Source organism: Varanus komodoensis, unplaced genomic scaffold (assembly GCF_004798865.1).
Source record: "Varanus komodoensis strain SLA01 unplaced genomic scaffold, ASM479886v1 scaffold10, whole genome shotgun sequence".
Lineage (NCBI taxonomy): Eukaryota > Metazoa > Chordata > Lepidosauria > Squamata > Varanidae > Varanus > Varanus komodoensis.
The window spans coordinates 4,412,466-4,429,819 of NW_025335269.1; the positions used below are offsets into that span (position 1 = coordinate 4,412,466).

Consider the following 17,354-nt stretch of genomic DNA (forward strand, 5'->3'; position numbering starts at 1 on the left):
AGTGAAGAGGACCTAACTAAAGAGCCTCTTGATACAGGTGAAAGAGGAGAGCGCAAAAGTTGGCTGGAAACTCAACATTAAGAAAACGAAGATCATGGTATCTGGTCCTATCACATCCAGGCAGTTAGATGGGGAAGAAATGGAGGAAGTGACAGCATTTATTTTCCTGGGCTCCAAGATCACCGCAGATGGTGCATTTCACATCTATTCATTGCTATGTATATATACAAATTTATGTAGATATTTTTTAAAAATTTGAGGCCTTTGAATTGTGGTACTGGTGGAGACTCCTGCAAATCCCTTGGCCTGCAAGGTGATCAAACCAGTCAGTCTTAGAGGAGATCAACCCTGACTGCTGTTTAGAAAGCCAGATACTGAAGTTAAAACTCAAATACTTTGGCCGCCTAATGAGAAGGACATCACCATTTTTCACCCACCATGTTCTTCATTGGCTGCACTGAAGGGTCCCTTCAGCCTTCCTTGGACTGGTGTGGTAGGGTTTGCTCATTAACCATTTTGTCTGGACAAGCAAATTATTATTACAAGTTTTGGAACAAGGTAGAATTCTAACCAACTTCAAACTATAATTCTTGGCTTGTTCTGTGTTGGTAACCCTGGCTTCCTGGTTTACAATAAATTAGATGTTTCTTAGTTGGATTGCTCATGCCACAACCTGAGGAGTGAAGGGACTGCATTCCCTGGAAAAAGAGTTCTTATTAAGCTGAGATATGACTGTCTGAACCAGGCCACTATATTGAAATTGCTTTGCAACACTTCTCAGTCTTCCAAGTCACATAAGGAAAACCCCAGTGAAGATCTGTTATGCTAATATTAGCAGTAAATCAATCCAATTGTCATAATTTTGGAATTACAAATTAAAAGTATTGATTCCTACAGCAAGAGCTGTCACTTGAATAGGCTGCATGCACTGAAAATGAAGGAAATGCTTACTGGTTCAAGTGACATAGCTTTTGATCTAAGGAACGTACCTTTAGTTTATTTTCAGAATGCTCATTTACAGAGATCTTTACACTAATGCAAGATCAGGCTTTTTATTAATTGTATTCACGTGTTACTCTTGCTATACTTCAAGTCAATGCAACAATAAAATGCTCAGGAATTATAAATCAGCTTGTCACTCCATTAGACTACTTTAAATATTGCAAATTAGAGTTTACAAATACCTTCTTATATGGTGTCTTTATTCTTGCAAAATCATTGAAATAATCCTCTACTGTTACACATATTGTATCCACAGCATTGGATCCTGCCAGCCACTTTCTTGTCATCAGCTCATTGAGGTGGGGCTAAGAGAGAAAGCAGGCACAAACAAGGAGTGTTGGTTAAAACCATTGTTTCACAATGTCATTCAACTTCATGTACTTACTTGTACATCCCAATGTCGTAACTGCATCATAACTATTGTAGAAAAGTTGAATATCAAGCAGATATTGGCACCAGGCTAAAACTGTAGGAAGACAAACACTCAAGATGTCCAGAACTAATGTGGACAATCATTTTACACACACAGGTTTATTTCAAGTAGAAGTAAATTTTTTCTTAAATGCTATGCGTGTGTGTTTAAGAAAAACAGCTTCCACTGAAATAAACCATCAATATTTTACATGCTTCTAACTGGCTTTGTTACTGGCTCAATGGTATAAGGAAGGGCTCCCCCATTCTGTTTTAGAACACTTGCCCCAGTTTGAAGCTGGGTATTGAGATTTTAGGCTTGCACCATGTGCAAAATCATTTGGAAATGTTTAAAGTAGAATTTATTTAAATTTGGGATCAATCAATTGCTCTATCTGGGTTGCAGACAGAATGTCAAGTTACAAGTCAATTTCAATGTCTCTAGCATTTGCTTTAGACTTTAGACTTGGGAACCATTTCCTTGCTAGATACCTGCAATGTCCCTGCTCTCTTTCTCTGCTTGAAGCATGTTGTTGTCTGGTCTGGTTGATCTGTAGGGTCATGAACCAACCATGACTTTATGCCCTGTTAGGATCTTTAATCTTAATGTTTCTTCTAGAAACTGATTTTAGAAGCATTGCTTTAATTTGACAACTCAGGATGTTCAAATGTATCATCCAGAACAGGACATTGTATCTATTTACCAGTGCAAACAATTTTTTTTCTCAAAGACCTTATAAAGGGTGGGGTGGGGGTTAAGGAAAGAAAATGTAACCTCTAAATCTATGAAGACTTCATCTAGCAGGCTTGAGCATCCTTCCTTGGCAACATCATCTAAAACAGCATCGATGCATGCATGACAGCTAGTCACGAACTCTTCCATCTTAGGAGTCAAGTATTTCTTTTTCAAACTGATGATGGAATCCCTTTGACAAACAAGAACAGAACCTTCAGCATCCCAATAGGTGTGCATGAGGGCCAATTCATGTAATTATTATCATGTAGTATTGCAAGCGATTAGCTTCCACAAAGTCATCCACATAATATTGTTTTGGTAGTATATGTGCAATAGCTCCTAGAACCAAGCTGATATCATGATTTGAGAAACATCATTGTCCAGATCAACCCTGTGAAATATTTGTGCATTTCCAACTGTGCCACTTATTGGAAATTAAGGAAATTATCAAGGAAATTAGTAAGGGTAGGACAGAGTTCATTGAAAGACAGATTGCTTAGTACTAGCAAACTTTCTCCTGTGATCTAAAGACACAAGAAAGAACTCGTTTATTCTAGGACACAATCTTAGCTCAGCCTGGATAACTATAAGGCCCAACAATAAGGTTCAGAAAATTCCACAAATTATTTGGGTTCTGTAGCTGAAGTTCAAAGTCTTCTTATCAGATAAATTGATATGGGAAGGGATCAAAGAACATTAAAAAAATTTAAATCGATGGCTCAGATGAACTTTGTATTTCAAGTCTCCAATTACTGGAACTTGAATTTACAGGTTTTCCTATACTATACCCTTTTTCCTTTGGAAGTGTGCCTGTAGACTGAAAAAAAGTCTTTCAAAGAATCACAACCTCTGCCCAACACCCAGAAAATTGTAGGTACTTTGTAAATGATATAATCACCATTATCACCTGCTTTGAAAGAAATTATCTAGAGCTCATTGTGCCATTAAACTGATGGTCTGAATTAGCAATATACAGTGGTACCTCAGCTCACAAACTTAATCTGTTCTACGACTCTGGTCACTATCTGAATTGGTTGCGAGCCAAGTCAAATTTCCCCATAATGTTCAATGTAAATAAGGTTAATCCATTCTGTAACTATTTTTTTTTAATTACAAAAATTTGAAACAAAGCAACAAAGAACAACAAAGTACATTACAGTAGAGAACACTAACCTAGGTGTGTGTGGGGGGGAGGTTATTGTTTGGAGGAAGAGCCCAAACCATAATCGTGTGATAGTGACTGTGCTGAGGTGGGGAGGGGTGCGATCGCGGGCACACTCAGGGGGAAGACGGGCACAATCGGAATCATGTTCATGCAGCAACATGACTGCGATCGTGGTCATCATCCAATGTGGAGTTCACGAACTGAGGCAATTTTTTTCTGAAATTTCTGGTCACAACCTGATTTGGTCATGAACTGAGGCACTTGTGAGCCAAGATACCACTGTACTGGATTGAGCAGACCCACCACCTCTTCTTACAGTTACAGCTGCAAAACCTGACCTGTACTCCTCAGTTCATCTAAAAGACAAACTGAAGATGTTAAGAATTGATCCTGAGCCCTCACACTTGCAAGACTGCCTGAATAGTCCATTTATTCAGTTCCTGCCTGAATAGTCCATCTTTTCATCTCCACAGCTCTGCACAGTGTGTGGTAAGATCTAGAAACTGGACAGTATTATTTTTAGAGTGACAACAAACCTAACACAAAGTGTTCTTCATGCATGGTGTGAACCCATCTTTCTCCCAGCTTTGCCATTGGTCATGCACCTGTCCCATGCTTCAGGTAGGCAATCTCTTGTTTGTTCTTAGAGTGCTAAATTTAGGTTTATTCATTTACACATTCATCTTTCAGGGTAATGAACAAAATGAACTCTATTCGTCATAATAACCTCTACTGTTCAATAGGTAAAGCTCTCTGGTTAGTTTACCAAAAATGGAACCTTAAAATACAATATTTTCATATCTGTACATTTATATACAACCTTAGCATGCAGTAGAGTTTGATGCTAAATGTGGATTTTTCTTTTTGAAAACGTACTTAAATGTCTGGCAATTGTTGATGATGGCAATCATATACTGAACATAGCATGGGTGAAACTGACGGTTTTTTAGATGTTCTTCTTTATATAAATGAGCTTCTTCTTTGTACCTATATAAAAACAGTGGAGAAAAACTCAGTAATAGAAAAAAAACATTTAGGAACTGAGCATCCTGCTACCTAAAGCTTGGAAAAAGCACTGAAGAAGTCTTGTGTCTTCTCCATTAGAATCCACCACAACATAACACAACTGAAGACAGGCTTACATTCTGAACAACTCCAGAGGAAAAGGTTCAGCAAATACATTGTAATAAAAACATGTTTCAGTATATGCAGTTTCTTTGTTTGTTTATTTATTTAAAACATTTCTTTGCCGCCCCCATCGCAACAAAGCCTTGGGGCGGCTTACAGCAAGAACCAAATTATACAATAAAAATATTAAAACCCCGGTGCATCTCGGCTTAAAAAAAAAAATTAAAATACTATAAATAACCAATAAATTAACACTTAAAATAAGTTTTAAATAAAAAGGTCTAGTTAAAAAGGTATAAACAAAATGGCAGGGGGCAGGCCTGTTCTGGGTTTCAGTTATACTTCAGAGTGAAGCTAATGAATGCGCTCCCCAGAGAGGTCCGCCTGGCGCCATCGTTATTTGTTTTTCGGCGCCAGGCAAAGACCTTTTTTTTTTTAAACGTCATTTTAATTGTTAATATTATTTATTGATTTTACATCTTTGGCCAGGACAGCTCCAATTATATTGTTTTTATATTGTTATTGTTGTTATTTATTGTTGTGAGCCGCCCTGAGGCTTTGGTGAATGGGATGGCATAGAAGTTTCCTAAATAAATAAACAATGAATAGAAAAAATACTATGCTATCAATAAACCTGTTACTGTGGATTGTCTGCAGCAACTTCTTATTAACAGCTGTCATCTGCAGGGACAAAGACCAAGGTGCAATGTCATTCCTAGCAGACTGGTGCTACAGGGCAAGTAGGAGAGCCTATGCCATCTCTGCTCATAGACACTCCTTGGGTTAGCAATGTGCATTGCCCACATTAAGATGTGAGCAAATTTCTCTTTAAACTGCCCCACCCCTGAAGAGCATCAGAAGCTCTCTATACTCTGCTAAAATATATACTGAAAACGGAAAGTGGATGAGGAAAGGGGCTTTTGCTTGAGTCTTGCAGAGTGTGAGCAAGTTGTATAAGAGGTTCTGACACAACTTCTGTTTCTGTTCACAGTAAGAAGCAGGAAGTGAAATATTCCTTTGAGTTTGCTTCATTCTTAAAGGAGTGAGGTGAAGAACAGGTATGGTTTCCTATCAGATTGGCAACATATCCAGGGCAACACACACACACACACTCCTTCAAAATGACAGAGAAGAAACAAGGGTAGGCTAGTATTTAATTTTACCTGCTGAGGAATGAACTCATTTGTTGAAGACATAGAAGTAGTACCTTTGTTTTCAAATCTTCACTTATCTGAGAAGCCACTTGAAGATTTTGCTCAAACATCTAAAAGCAGAAACCAATTAGTTAATAGTGTAGTTAAATCAGAATCCAGCAGCCAGTTATTAATCATGCTTCTAGCAGAATAAACCTATAGTACATGTAGGAGAGCTTGTAGCATTGACAAATGTATTTTTAGCCCAGACCACATATAGGACCTACACTCACTTCTTCTGTCCATCAAAATTACAGAGAATTTTGCTGATATTGCATAAAGACGCTGGCTGTGGCTGTACACCTTTCTATCTATGTTAGAAACTGCTGATCATTGCTGGTACAGCGGAACTAAAACCAAGTGCAACAACATCAATTGCAGCTGCATGGTCTGAGGCGATCCCATACCATTCAGGAATGTAGTACCATAGAATAGGATCTGGGAATACTTGAGCAGTGCAGACCTAAACATGTTTATTCAGAAATAAGTTCCACCATATTCAATCAAGATTTTTTCAGAGGTAAGCGGGCATAGGATCGTTGCCTAAGTAAATAAAGAGAACCAACCCATCCCACAAAAACAAGCGTAATAGTATATATGCATCAACAACTTGAGTAATTTTCAAAAATTTCAGAGTTGCTCACCTCTAATCAGTATACAAAAATCAACTGTTATACCTGGAATACAATAGCAGGGAGTGTTGTTTGATAGTATCCATCTTGATCAGATTCTGGCTCATTTTCTTTTAGCCAGTCTTTTTTATCTGTCTCCAGTGCTTTTCGTAGCCAGCCAATGATATTAGACTATAAGAAAATGAAGTTAAAAATTCAAGAGAACGAACTTGCCTAGATACTAGCTAGGTTATAAATATTATATTATATTATATTATATTATATTATATTATATTATATTATATTATATTACAGCTGGAAATAAATATTATGATTCATGTCAACAAGTCTCCAATTTTTTTTTAAAAAAGAGAATGTATATGTCACTGGAAAATCCTAGTTTATCACATAAAGTATTGGAGTACATCGGGCCCTAAAACGTTAACAGAAGGCACTGTTGTTGTTGCTGTTAGTCGCGAAGTTGTGTCCGACCCATTGCCACCCAATGGACAACATTCCTCCAGGCCTTCCTGTCTTCCACCATCCCCCAGAGTCCACTTAAGCTCACACCAACTGCTTCAGTGACTCCATCTAACCACTTCATTCTCTGCCGTCCCCTTCTTCTTTTGCCATCTATTGTTCTCAACATTAGGCTCTTCTCCAGGGAGTCCTTCCTTCTCATTAGGTGGCCAAAGTATTTGAGTTTCATCTTCAGGATCTGGCCTTCTAAAGAGCAGTCAGGGTTGATCTCCTCTTGGACTGACCGATTTGATCACCTTGTCGTTCAAGGGACTCGCAGGAGTCTCCACCAGCACCACAATTCAAAGGCCTCAATCCTTCGGCGCTCAGCCTTCCTTTTGGTCCAGCTTTCACAGCCATACATTGCAATTGGGAAAACCATAGCCTTGAATATACGCACTTTTGTTGGTAGGGTGATGTCTCTGCTTTTTAGTATGCTGTCTAGATTTGCCATAACTTTCCTCCCCAGGCACAAGTGTCTATTAATTGCTTGGCTGCAGTCCCTGTCTGCGGTGATCTTGGAGCCCAGGAGAATAAAATCTGTCACTACCTCCATTTCTTCCCCATCTATTTGCCAGGAAGTGAGAGGACCAGATGCCATGATCTTAGTTGTCTTAATGTTGAGTTTCAAGCCAACTTTTGCGCTCTCCTCCTTCATCCGCATCAAGAGGCTCTTTAGTTCTTCACTTTCTGCCATTAGAGTGGTATCATCTGCTTATCTGAGGTTGTTGATATTTCTCCCAGCAATCTTAATTCCAACTGGTGATTCATCTAGCCCTGCCTTTCTCATGATGTGCTCTGCATATAAGTTAAATAAGCAGGGCGACAGTATACAGCCTTGCCGAACTCCTTTCTCAGTTTTGAACCAATCAGTGGTTCCGTGCCCAGTTCTCACTGTTGCTTCTTGACCCTCGTATAGGTTTCTCAAGAGACTAATAAGATGGTCTGGTACTGCCATCCCTTTAAGAACTTCCCACAATTTGTTGTGATCCACACAATCAAAGGCTTTAGCATAGTCAATGAAGCAGAAGTAGATGTTTTTCTGGAACTCCCTAGCTTTCTCCATGATCCAGCATATGTTGGCAATTTGATCTCTAGTTCCTCTCCCACTTCGAAATCCTGCCTGTACTTCTGGTAGTTCTCAGTCCACATGCTGCTGAAGCCTAGCTTGTAGGATTTTGAGCATAACTTTGCTGGCATGGGAAATGAGTGCAACAGTGTGGTATTTTGTACATGCTTTGGCATTGCCCTTCTTTGGGATCGGAATGTAAACTGACCTTTCCCAATCCTGTGGCCACTGTTGAGTTTTCCAAATTTGCTGGCATATTGAGTGTAGCACTTCTACTGCATCGTCTTTTAAGATTTTGAATAGCTCAGCTGGAATACTGTCACCTCCACTGGCTTTGTTGTTCAGACTTCCTAAGGCCCATTCGACTTCACATTCCAAGATGTGTGGCTCGAGGTCAGTGACCACCCCATCGTGGTTATCAGGGAAATTAAGCTCTTCCTTGTATAGTTCTTCTGTGTAAGCTTGCCACCTCTTCTTAATCTCTTCTGCCTCTGTTAGATCCCTGTCATGTTGGTCCTTTATCATGCCCATCTTTGTATGAAACGTTCCCTTCATATCTCCAATTTTCCTGAAGAGATCTCTGGCCCTCCCTATTCTATTGTTTTCTTCTATTTCTTTGCACTGTTCATTTAAGAAGGCCTTCTTATCTCTTCTAGCTATTCTCTGGAATTCTGCATTCAATTGGGTGTATCTTTCTCTTTCTCCCTTGCCTTTTGCTTCCCTTCTGTCGTGCCTGACGGCTCAACAGAGGCATCTACTCATGAGGAAGAGGCAGGAGCTAACAGTGAGAGTCGGGCATTGGAACAAGGGGACTTATATTTGAGGCCCAGTGCCCAGACAGCCCCTCTGCAGCCTGACCCTGTAGCCTCTGAGAGAATAGCCTCCCCGGAGACACCTTCCTTCCTCAGCTATTTGTAAAGCTTCCTCGGACAGCCATTTTGCTTTCTTGCATTTATTTTTCTTTGGGATAGTTGCAGTTGCTACCTCTTGTACAATGTTGCGAACCTCCATCCATAGTTCTTCAGGCGCTCTGTCTATCAGATAATCCTTAAATCTATTTGTCACCTCTACTGTATATTCATGAGGAATATGATTTAGGTCATACCTGAGTGGCCTAGTGCTTTTCCCTACTTTCTTCAATTTAAGCCTAAATTTTGCAACAAGAAGCTCATGAATCTGAGCCACAGTCAGCTCCTGCTCTTGTTTTCACTGACTATATAGAGCTTCTCCATCTTTGGCTCAGAGCACATAGTCAATCTGATTTCTGTGCTGACCGTCTGGTGAGGTCCATGTGTAGCATTGTCTCTTGGGTTGTTGGGAAAGAGTGTTTGCTATGACCATTGTATTCTCTTGACAAAATTCTACCAGTCTGTGCCCTGCTTCATTTTGTACTCCAAGCAAGGGATATAGTGAGTGCCATAATTATCCACTTTATGTGAAATAGCTGATTATAATTAGAAGTATTAGAAATGTAGTAGAAGGATGACCTTTATATGTTTATAGGGATTTTCCTAAAGAAGAATTAGAACTTCCTGACACACCCCATTCTTTCCTATTGAAACAATTCTCAGTTCTTCCATCAAGTGTCCTCCATTCAGCCACCATTAGGAAAAAGGCAATAGAGTGCTTTGGATTTACATGGCCAACAATCAAAAGCATAGAACTTCAAAGAACCTTGTGAAAATCCTAAGAACACGGGAGGCAGTTTTGCTCTCTTGTAAGTGAAGGTTTTAGTGGGAGGTTCCATTTCAGAAGAACACAGTCAAATGCCCAGATATAAGCAGAAGCTTATTTTGGAAAAGGGTGAAAACAGGAAGAACAAGGGAAGACAACTGTCTCTCTCACAAAATTCCAAATAATACTCAGTACTCATCCTTACAGTGCTAGTAACATGTTACATACCTAAAAAAATTCTTGGGTGTCAGGGTACAGTGTGGAGTTCCTTGCAGAGAGTATGGTGTGAGAAAAAGAAAGCTCATATTTGGCTCGTCTCTTGGGTTGTTGGAAAAGAGTGTTTGCCATGACCATCGTATTCTCTTGACAAAATTCTACCAGCCTGCGCCCAGTTTCATTTGTAGTCCAAGGCCAAACTTGCCTATTATTCTGGTTATCTTTTGGCTTCCTACTTTAGCATTCCAATCCCCCATGATGATAAGGACATCATTTTTTGGTGTTAATTCCAGAAGGTGTTGTAGGCCTTCATAGAACTGGTCAACTTTAGCCTCTTCAGCACCAGTGGTTGGGGCATAGACTTGGACTACTGTGATGTTGAATGGTTTGCCTTGGATTCAAACTGGGATCATTCCGTCATTTTGGAGATTGTATCCCAGTACTGCTTTTCCTACTCTTTTATTGACTATGAAGGGTACTCCATTTCTTCTGAGGGATTCTTGCCCGCAGTAGTATACCTGATGGTCATCTGAATTAATGAATCACCCATTCGTGTCCATTTTAGTTCACTGATTCCTAAGATGTCAATGTTCAGTCTTGTCATCTCTTGTTTGACCACATCCAGCTTGCCTTGATTCATGGATCTTACATTTCAGGTCCCTACGGAGTATAGATCTTTGCAGCATTGGACTCTCCTTTCACCACCAGGTACATCTGCAACTGAGTGTCCTTTCGGCTTTGACCCAGTCACTTCATTCTTTCTGGCACTACTAGTACTTGCCCTCTGCTCTTCCCCAGTAGCATACTGGAGACCTTCCGACCTGGGGGGCTCATCTTCCGGCGTCGTATCTTTTTGCCTTTTGGTACTGTCCATGGGGTTTTCGTGGCAAAGATACTGGAGTGGGTTGCCATTTCCTTCTCCAGTGGATCACATTTTTCAGAGCTCTCTGCTATGACCTGTCCATCTTGGGCGGCCCTGCACGGCATAGCTCATAGGCAGTGATCCATGAAGGAGAATAGAAGGCATAATAGAAACCAAAGCATGCCTAGGTGAAATCTTGAGCTCATTGGACTAGATCCAAACTTAGTCACACTTGGAGCAATGCCACGAAAATGAAAGAGAGAAGTCAGTCATGTCAGTTTTTTCAATAAATCTATTCAAGATGTGGTTAAATCTGGATCTAACCCCTAATAGATAATGAAATAGGCCCAACATACCTCAGTAGACAATCACATGTTTTCCCCCCTTTAAGGGAAATTAACAAATTTGAAATCAGTGTTGCAAATCTGAACAATGAACTATTTTTTAATCCCATGTCAAGACAAAGGCAACTTGGAGCAGAATTAACCAAGTTAATTTAATCCTCTGTTGTTGTTGTTGTTTACACACACACAGGTTTTTTGGTTTTGTTAAAAGAAAGGGAAAATACCCTCAAAATCATTTGGAATGTAAGATGCAAGCAAAAGAAATGCTAAATTTTCCCCTATGCTGTTGTGTGAAGTTGCTAATGATAAAATGAACATCAGTTTTTATCAAAATGTGGGAGTTTCACTTTCCAATTGATTTCAGTAATGTACATTATTTCTTTATGATTTATTTAAAACTTTTGTATACTGTCCACTACCAAATGGTCTCAGGACAGACTTACAATAAAACAAAGTGGAACACAGCATCCATTCTATACAATAAAAACTCACTTAAAATCTCAATCTAAACCTTAAACTACTGGGAAAATAAAAAGGTTTTCACCTGGCACCGAAGAGAATAAAGTGTTGGCCCAAGCAAACCTTTCTGGGAAGCATATTCCACAACTGGGGTGCCACCACAGAGAAGGCCCGCGGAGTATATTGGACCCCTGATAACTCTGTGATTTTCTTTAATGAAATTGAAGACAAATGGAGCATCACAGGATAATTAACTTCATAATGATTGACAGGAACAAAAATATGAATATGAATTAGTCCAGATTTACTAAAAAGGTTTTAGAAATACTTTAATAGCTGCTGGGATCCATAGCAACCCAATTAGAATGGGAGGTTAAGGTTTGCAGCGGTATGCCAAACTGCTTGCCAAGGCACAAATTGCAATGTTAACAACCCATTAAAATATATGAAGTAAAATCTAGGCTGTGGGAAATAGGCTGAATACTACTAATCAGTATTTAAGCAGTGTATAAAGGAACAGGCAAAATTACTGTTACTACTTACAGTAAGAGTGGACATATACTTGCCAAGAAGTTCGTTCACTACTTCTTCGGAAAGCAGAGGCTTCAAAGAATTCACATCCACCTCTGGTGCAAGCTCTGGGTTTCCCATCATCTCCACACTGAATTGAAGAAAAAATCCAGGAGAAGTGAAAGAAAATACAGATTATGACCTAGGATTATTTGTCTAAAAGAAATAGTTTGAATGTTTGTTTATAGCTCAAAAATGTAATGTAAAAAAGACCAGGTCCTTAGCAAAATGTTTTAAAAGGTCAAATACAAATTACTGAACTACAAATGACCCAATGAAGTACAATAAATACAATAAAGTACAATACAATAAAGGTTAAATTAATAGCATTAAAGTATCAAACAGTCAAGTGACTGGCAGTCACCCTCCTGCCTTTGCACTTGTAGGCCATAGTGCTGGAAGACAGAAACAGGCTTTCTTCATTTTCTGCATGTTTGACCTTATTTGGCCGCAAGTAACATACTAGATAGTTGATCAGGGATTTTTTTTAAAAACAAGTTGAAGTTTCACAGAAGAGCCATGGAATATCCCTGAGCAGAGCATACTCATACAAGCATTCCTTGGCTGCAGCCCAACAAATGGAGCTGGCAGTCCTAGTGCTTGTATAGTAATTTTGAGTTGCATTAGATACAGCTGCAAGATGTAGATTCCAGCTAATTTGCATAAATTATTTAATTCTGAAAGCATTATAAATTCCTTACAGACATGAATCTTGGAAGCTTGCACACATCTATATGCCTTTATTTCAAGTGCAATATTGCCAGCAAGGTGGGTGACTACACCTTAGTTTATGCAAAATGCAAGACTAACCACTTTTCCCAGGATGAAGATCCACCAAGTTCCATGGGACTTACTCGCTTGGAAAATGTGCTTAAGATCACAATCTTTGAAAGATTGCTCTTGTTTATATCCAGCTGGAATACAGGTGAAACTAAAATACCCATCTAGGTATTGGCATCTATTGGGTGAAGCCATAGCTCTCCAAATAGTAGAGCACATACTTTGCATAGAAAAGATCTGTTTCCACATCCCTGACTTTTCTAACTGGAGATAATCTTCTGAAGTCTGCTTCAGTAAAATTAATGTCAACTACCCAGAACACTTTTTCAGTGGTTGCCCCTAAGCTGCAGAATGATCCACCAGGAGAGATGCATCTGATTCCCCAAATTTCCACTTTTAAGAGGGAGTTAAAGACTTATTTCTTCTGACAGGCCTTCCTGGATAGGTTCTCACATCAGTTTTATTGACTAGTCAATAGACTATTGACTATTTATTGACTAAGCCAAATTACTTACGGTTGGCTTAATTTCTAGTAAACTGTCCAGAGCCTATGGGAAATGGGGCAGTATATAAATACAAAACTGAAAAAGGGTCTTAGATGGTAAAGCTGGGAAAGACCTCTGCCATGGAAAGCTGCTAGCTCCCATCAGTAGAGACTATTGGTCTACAGCAGCTTCTCTCAAACAGGGTTCCCTGCAACCCTAGGGTTCCCCCAACGGTTTCTGGGGGTTTCATAAGAAATGTTTTTACATTCATGCACATGTTTATAATAAATATACATGTCATGTGATCATTTTGATACTCTTAATAGCATAATTGTTTAAATTAGTTAGAAACAAGTGTGCTGAAACTGAAATAAGTTGTACATTGTATTTTTTTCGTGCTAACTTGTGGGTGGAGCAAAGGGAGGCAGCCATGAATAGGGGATTGGCATTTGGTGGTTGACAACACTGTCATGGAGGAAAACTGAACATGCTGTTGAGCTGTATGGTAGTCATTATTTCAGCATTGCAAGTGGCTTGTTGGATATTTTCTTCATTCACAGATTTCTTTGGCAGCTTTGCTGTTGTAAGCATTGCACTTTGTCAGTACATTTTTGTGATATGGCTAGTACTAATTAGGATCAAATTACAACCTTTATTAATATTAAATCCAGAGCCCTACCTTTATACTATTTTTTATTCAGAGGTTCCCTGAGACATGAAAATTATTTAAAGGATTCCTCCAAGGGGAAAAAAGATTGAGAAAGGTTGGAATAAAAGATCTGGTTCACTAGAAACAGGGTTAATGAGCAAGTCATAAGGTAATAACTTGTGGATCACTGGTATATAGGACTATCACATTCACACCCATCCACCACTATATAAATCAAATTAAAACCATGTGTTCCTTTGTGTTACTTACCTTTTATAAGTGTTTAAAACCCATGTCAAAAGACTAACAATTTCATTTGCTTCCAGATTTTCAGAAGACAATTCCTGCATGCGCAAAAACAATGCCTTCTGGTACATGCCTAGAAACTCTTTGAAAATTTCATAATGAGGTGGGAAACATTGATCCATAAGATTCTTAGCCACCACCAGATCATCGAGGACATACTTGCGAACGATTTCCAGATGGCGAACAAGCCACATTTTGTCAGATTGTCGGGTGTCTGCTTGAGTGCCTTCAATCCTAGTGATGACAGTTCTGTCCAATACACCAAACATTATCTCCTTCCACCTTTTAGGCCTGCCTGGGGGGATGAACCCAGTTTGTTTTTTCCGATCAAGCATGCGCTTGTCTATTTTTTCTTCCCTCTCAATTATTCTAATAACTGAAACCAGCAAAGTTGGATCTCGACGGACAGTGACTAGAGCTCTTTGTATGACCATCCAGAGCTGCTTGGCCAGCTCTTCAGAAAGTATTTGCATTTCTCCAAAATAGTTGTCAATTAGGTTCATATCATGAGTGTTTTTGCTGTCCATACGGTACTGTTCATACATCAGATCATCTCGGGAGTACTCCAGATCCATCAGCTTCCGGTGGGCTTGTAGCAATTCCCCTTGCTCAATCAAATCTTGAGTTTCCTGAACTATCTCAGGCACTAAGAATTAAAAGGCAAAAATAAAATACAGTAAACAAATTTATTTCACATAATCCTGATTTCAGGGCCATAGTTACAAATGAACTCATAGCATATATAATGCCAGGGCAACTTTAATAGTACCTCTGACAATTCCACTATAGTATTGTGGTTCTATGGCTCCCTCAGAATGGGGCCATATATTGTAGACTCATACCTGAGAAAATGTTTTTGAGATTTTCCACAGCAGCTGCCAGTTGATTATGTTGAACTACAGCATCCTTAACATCTTTGAGGTTTTCTATGGTATTAATGCTTTGCCGCCAGTCTTTATTGACATCAATCAAAGAACGCTGAATATCCTTGACATCATTCAATGCATTGTGCAGTTGACTTAAACCTGTTCGGACTCCATCCAGCTGTGACTGGATTGCTGCCTGAAGTACAAGCTTAAGAGTTAGCTCATTTTACACTGCAACTAACAAGAAACTCTAATGACACAGATTATTGTTGTAGTGATATCATCCCTATCTGTTTCTCTATCAGCATCACAGTGGTAAGATTGTGAGATCTAGACACCTGAAACCTAGGATGCATACCAAGGGAACCCTAGATATGTGGATCACATGGTTATTTTAATATATGGATTAATTTTAATATATCACTGTGATTGAAACCCACCATAGCATCTTCAGCAAACAGAAAGATGCAAACAGCAAACAGTAACCCTGACCAAAGTATAGATTTACATTCTATACAGCCTGAAGCCACAGGAGAATAGTAGGCTGAAAACACAATTATATACCTTCCTCCTTCCCAGTCTATGGGGCATCCCTGCTCAGAAGAAGGGACTAGACATGACCCTCCATAAGGAATCTACACAGGTAAACCATGGCAGAGAGTGCTAATGGGCATGTCTTCACTCAGACAGGGTTGACAAAATGTGTCCAACTGTGGTAGCTATGCAAGTTTGCCTGAAGGAGTCACTGTATCAAACTAAGTACTAATCCAACATATATAAAGCCAGTTCACTTGTAGTAGATGTGCATACATTAGTGAGCCAAATATCCCTCCTCTGACTATTAGCTAGTGCCACAGCATCACTGATGGTGAAACTGTAAAACTGAAAATCTAAAGCTATCCCAATCACAGACACTTGGATTCAAGACCTCCTAGCACTGTCAGCCCATGAAAAGATATTCTATATTACGTTAAAGAATGAGGCAAAATATCAAACTATTTGGCATTTATTCCTCAAACTATATATGAAATAAAAGACCTAAACCAACAAAAAATGGAACATACCACACCAATGAAGAACCACCTCACTTTTCCCTTTTTTCCCCCTCCTCTTCCTCTCTCCCCCATGTCTCTCTTCCCTTTTTCTCCTTTTTAAAACCCAGCTGAAATTAAAAATGTGCACCAAGTGGAAACTGCACAACAGGGTTCGGAGTGCTAAGTTGCAGATGGCCAAGGGGAGAAATCAAGACATTGTAATTAAACTTGCCAAAAACCTGAAAAATTCAAAGCAAAATTTATTAAGTAGGCAAAAAGAAAAGTGGAAATATCCCTCAATGCCCAAATTAAGGGCTCTGATTTCCACAAATGGTAACTATGATAATTTACTATTGCAAAAACAGATTGTGATGTTATGTAGCACGTTACATCATCGGTATATTGTGGCATTAAAATCATGTCTTTTCAGGTATTAAAATTCAGCTGCATCTGATGGAATGGTGTTTGCCCATAAAATCTTCCGCCTCAATGCGCTGCTTAACTGCATTTATTTCAGCATAAACCTCATTGAAATCAACAGAATGCACTTCAGCGTTGTTGTTAGCTGCAAAGTCATGTCCAACCCATCGCGACCCTATAGGCAACATTCCTCCAGGCCTTCCTGTCCTCCACCATCCCCCAGAGTCCACTTAAGCTCACACCGACCGCTTCAGTGACTCCATCTAGCCACCTCATTCTCTACCATCCCCTTCTTCTTTTACCGTCAATTGTTCCAAGCATTAGGGTCTTCTCCAGGGAGTCCTTTCTTCTCATTAGGTGGCCAAAGTATTTGAGTTTCATCTTTAGTATCTGGCCTTCTAAAAAGCAGTCAGGGTTGATCTTTTCTAAGACTGACTGGTTTGATCTCCTTGCAGTCCAAGGGACTCGCAGGAATCTTGTCCAGCACCACAATTCAAAGGCCTCAGTTCTTTGGCGCTCAGCCTTCCTTGTGGTCCAACTTTCACAGCCATAACTTGCAACTGGGAAAACCATAGCCTTGACTATACGCACTTTTGTTGGTAGGGTATGTCTCTGCTTTTTAGTATGCTGTCTAGATTTGCCATTGCTTTCCTCCCCAGGAGCAAGCGTCTTTTAATTTCTTGGCTGCAGTCACCATCTGCGGTGATCTTGGAGCCCAGGAAAATAAAATCTGTCACTACCTCCATTTCTTCCCCATCTATTTGCCAGGAAGTGAGAGGACCAGATGCCATGATCTTAGTTTTCTTAATGTTGAGTTTCAAGCCAACTTTTGCACTCTCCTCCTTCACCTGCATC

At 39.5% G+C, this 17,354-nt stretch overlaps 1 protein-coding gene across 3 annotated transcripts in view; it reads right to left on the bottom strand.

Annotated features, from left to right (window-relative positions):
• Nucleotides 1–17,354, bottom strand: part of EXOC3 (exocyst complex component 3) — a 35,997-nt gene that overhangs the window by 13,102 nt on the left and 5,541 nt on the right. For 2 of the 3 annotated variants that reach the window (XM_044453258.1, XM_044453266.1), the window contains exons 3-10: nt 15,022–15,241; nt 14,144–14,825; nt 11,933–12,050; nt 6,313–6,438; nt 5,606–5,706; nt 4,191–4,301; nt 2,189–2,339; nt 1,185–1,307 (exon numbers count right to left, since the gene is read on the bottom strand). In XM_044453258.1, coding sequence (XP_044309193.1) covers nt 1,185–1,307; nt 2,189–2,339; nt 4,191–4,301; nt 5,606–5,706; nt 6,313–6,438; nt 11,933–12,050; nt 14,144–14,825; nt 15,022–15,241 — 1,632 coding nt within the window. The remainder of the gene's footprint in view (nt 1–1,184; nt 1,308–2,188; nt 2,340–4,190; nt 4,302–5,605; nt 5,707–6,312; nt 6,439–11,932; nt 12,051–14,143; nt 14,826–15,021; nt 15,242–17,354) is intronic. The other variant, XM_044453274.1, reaches the window with a different exon arrangement.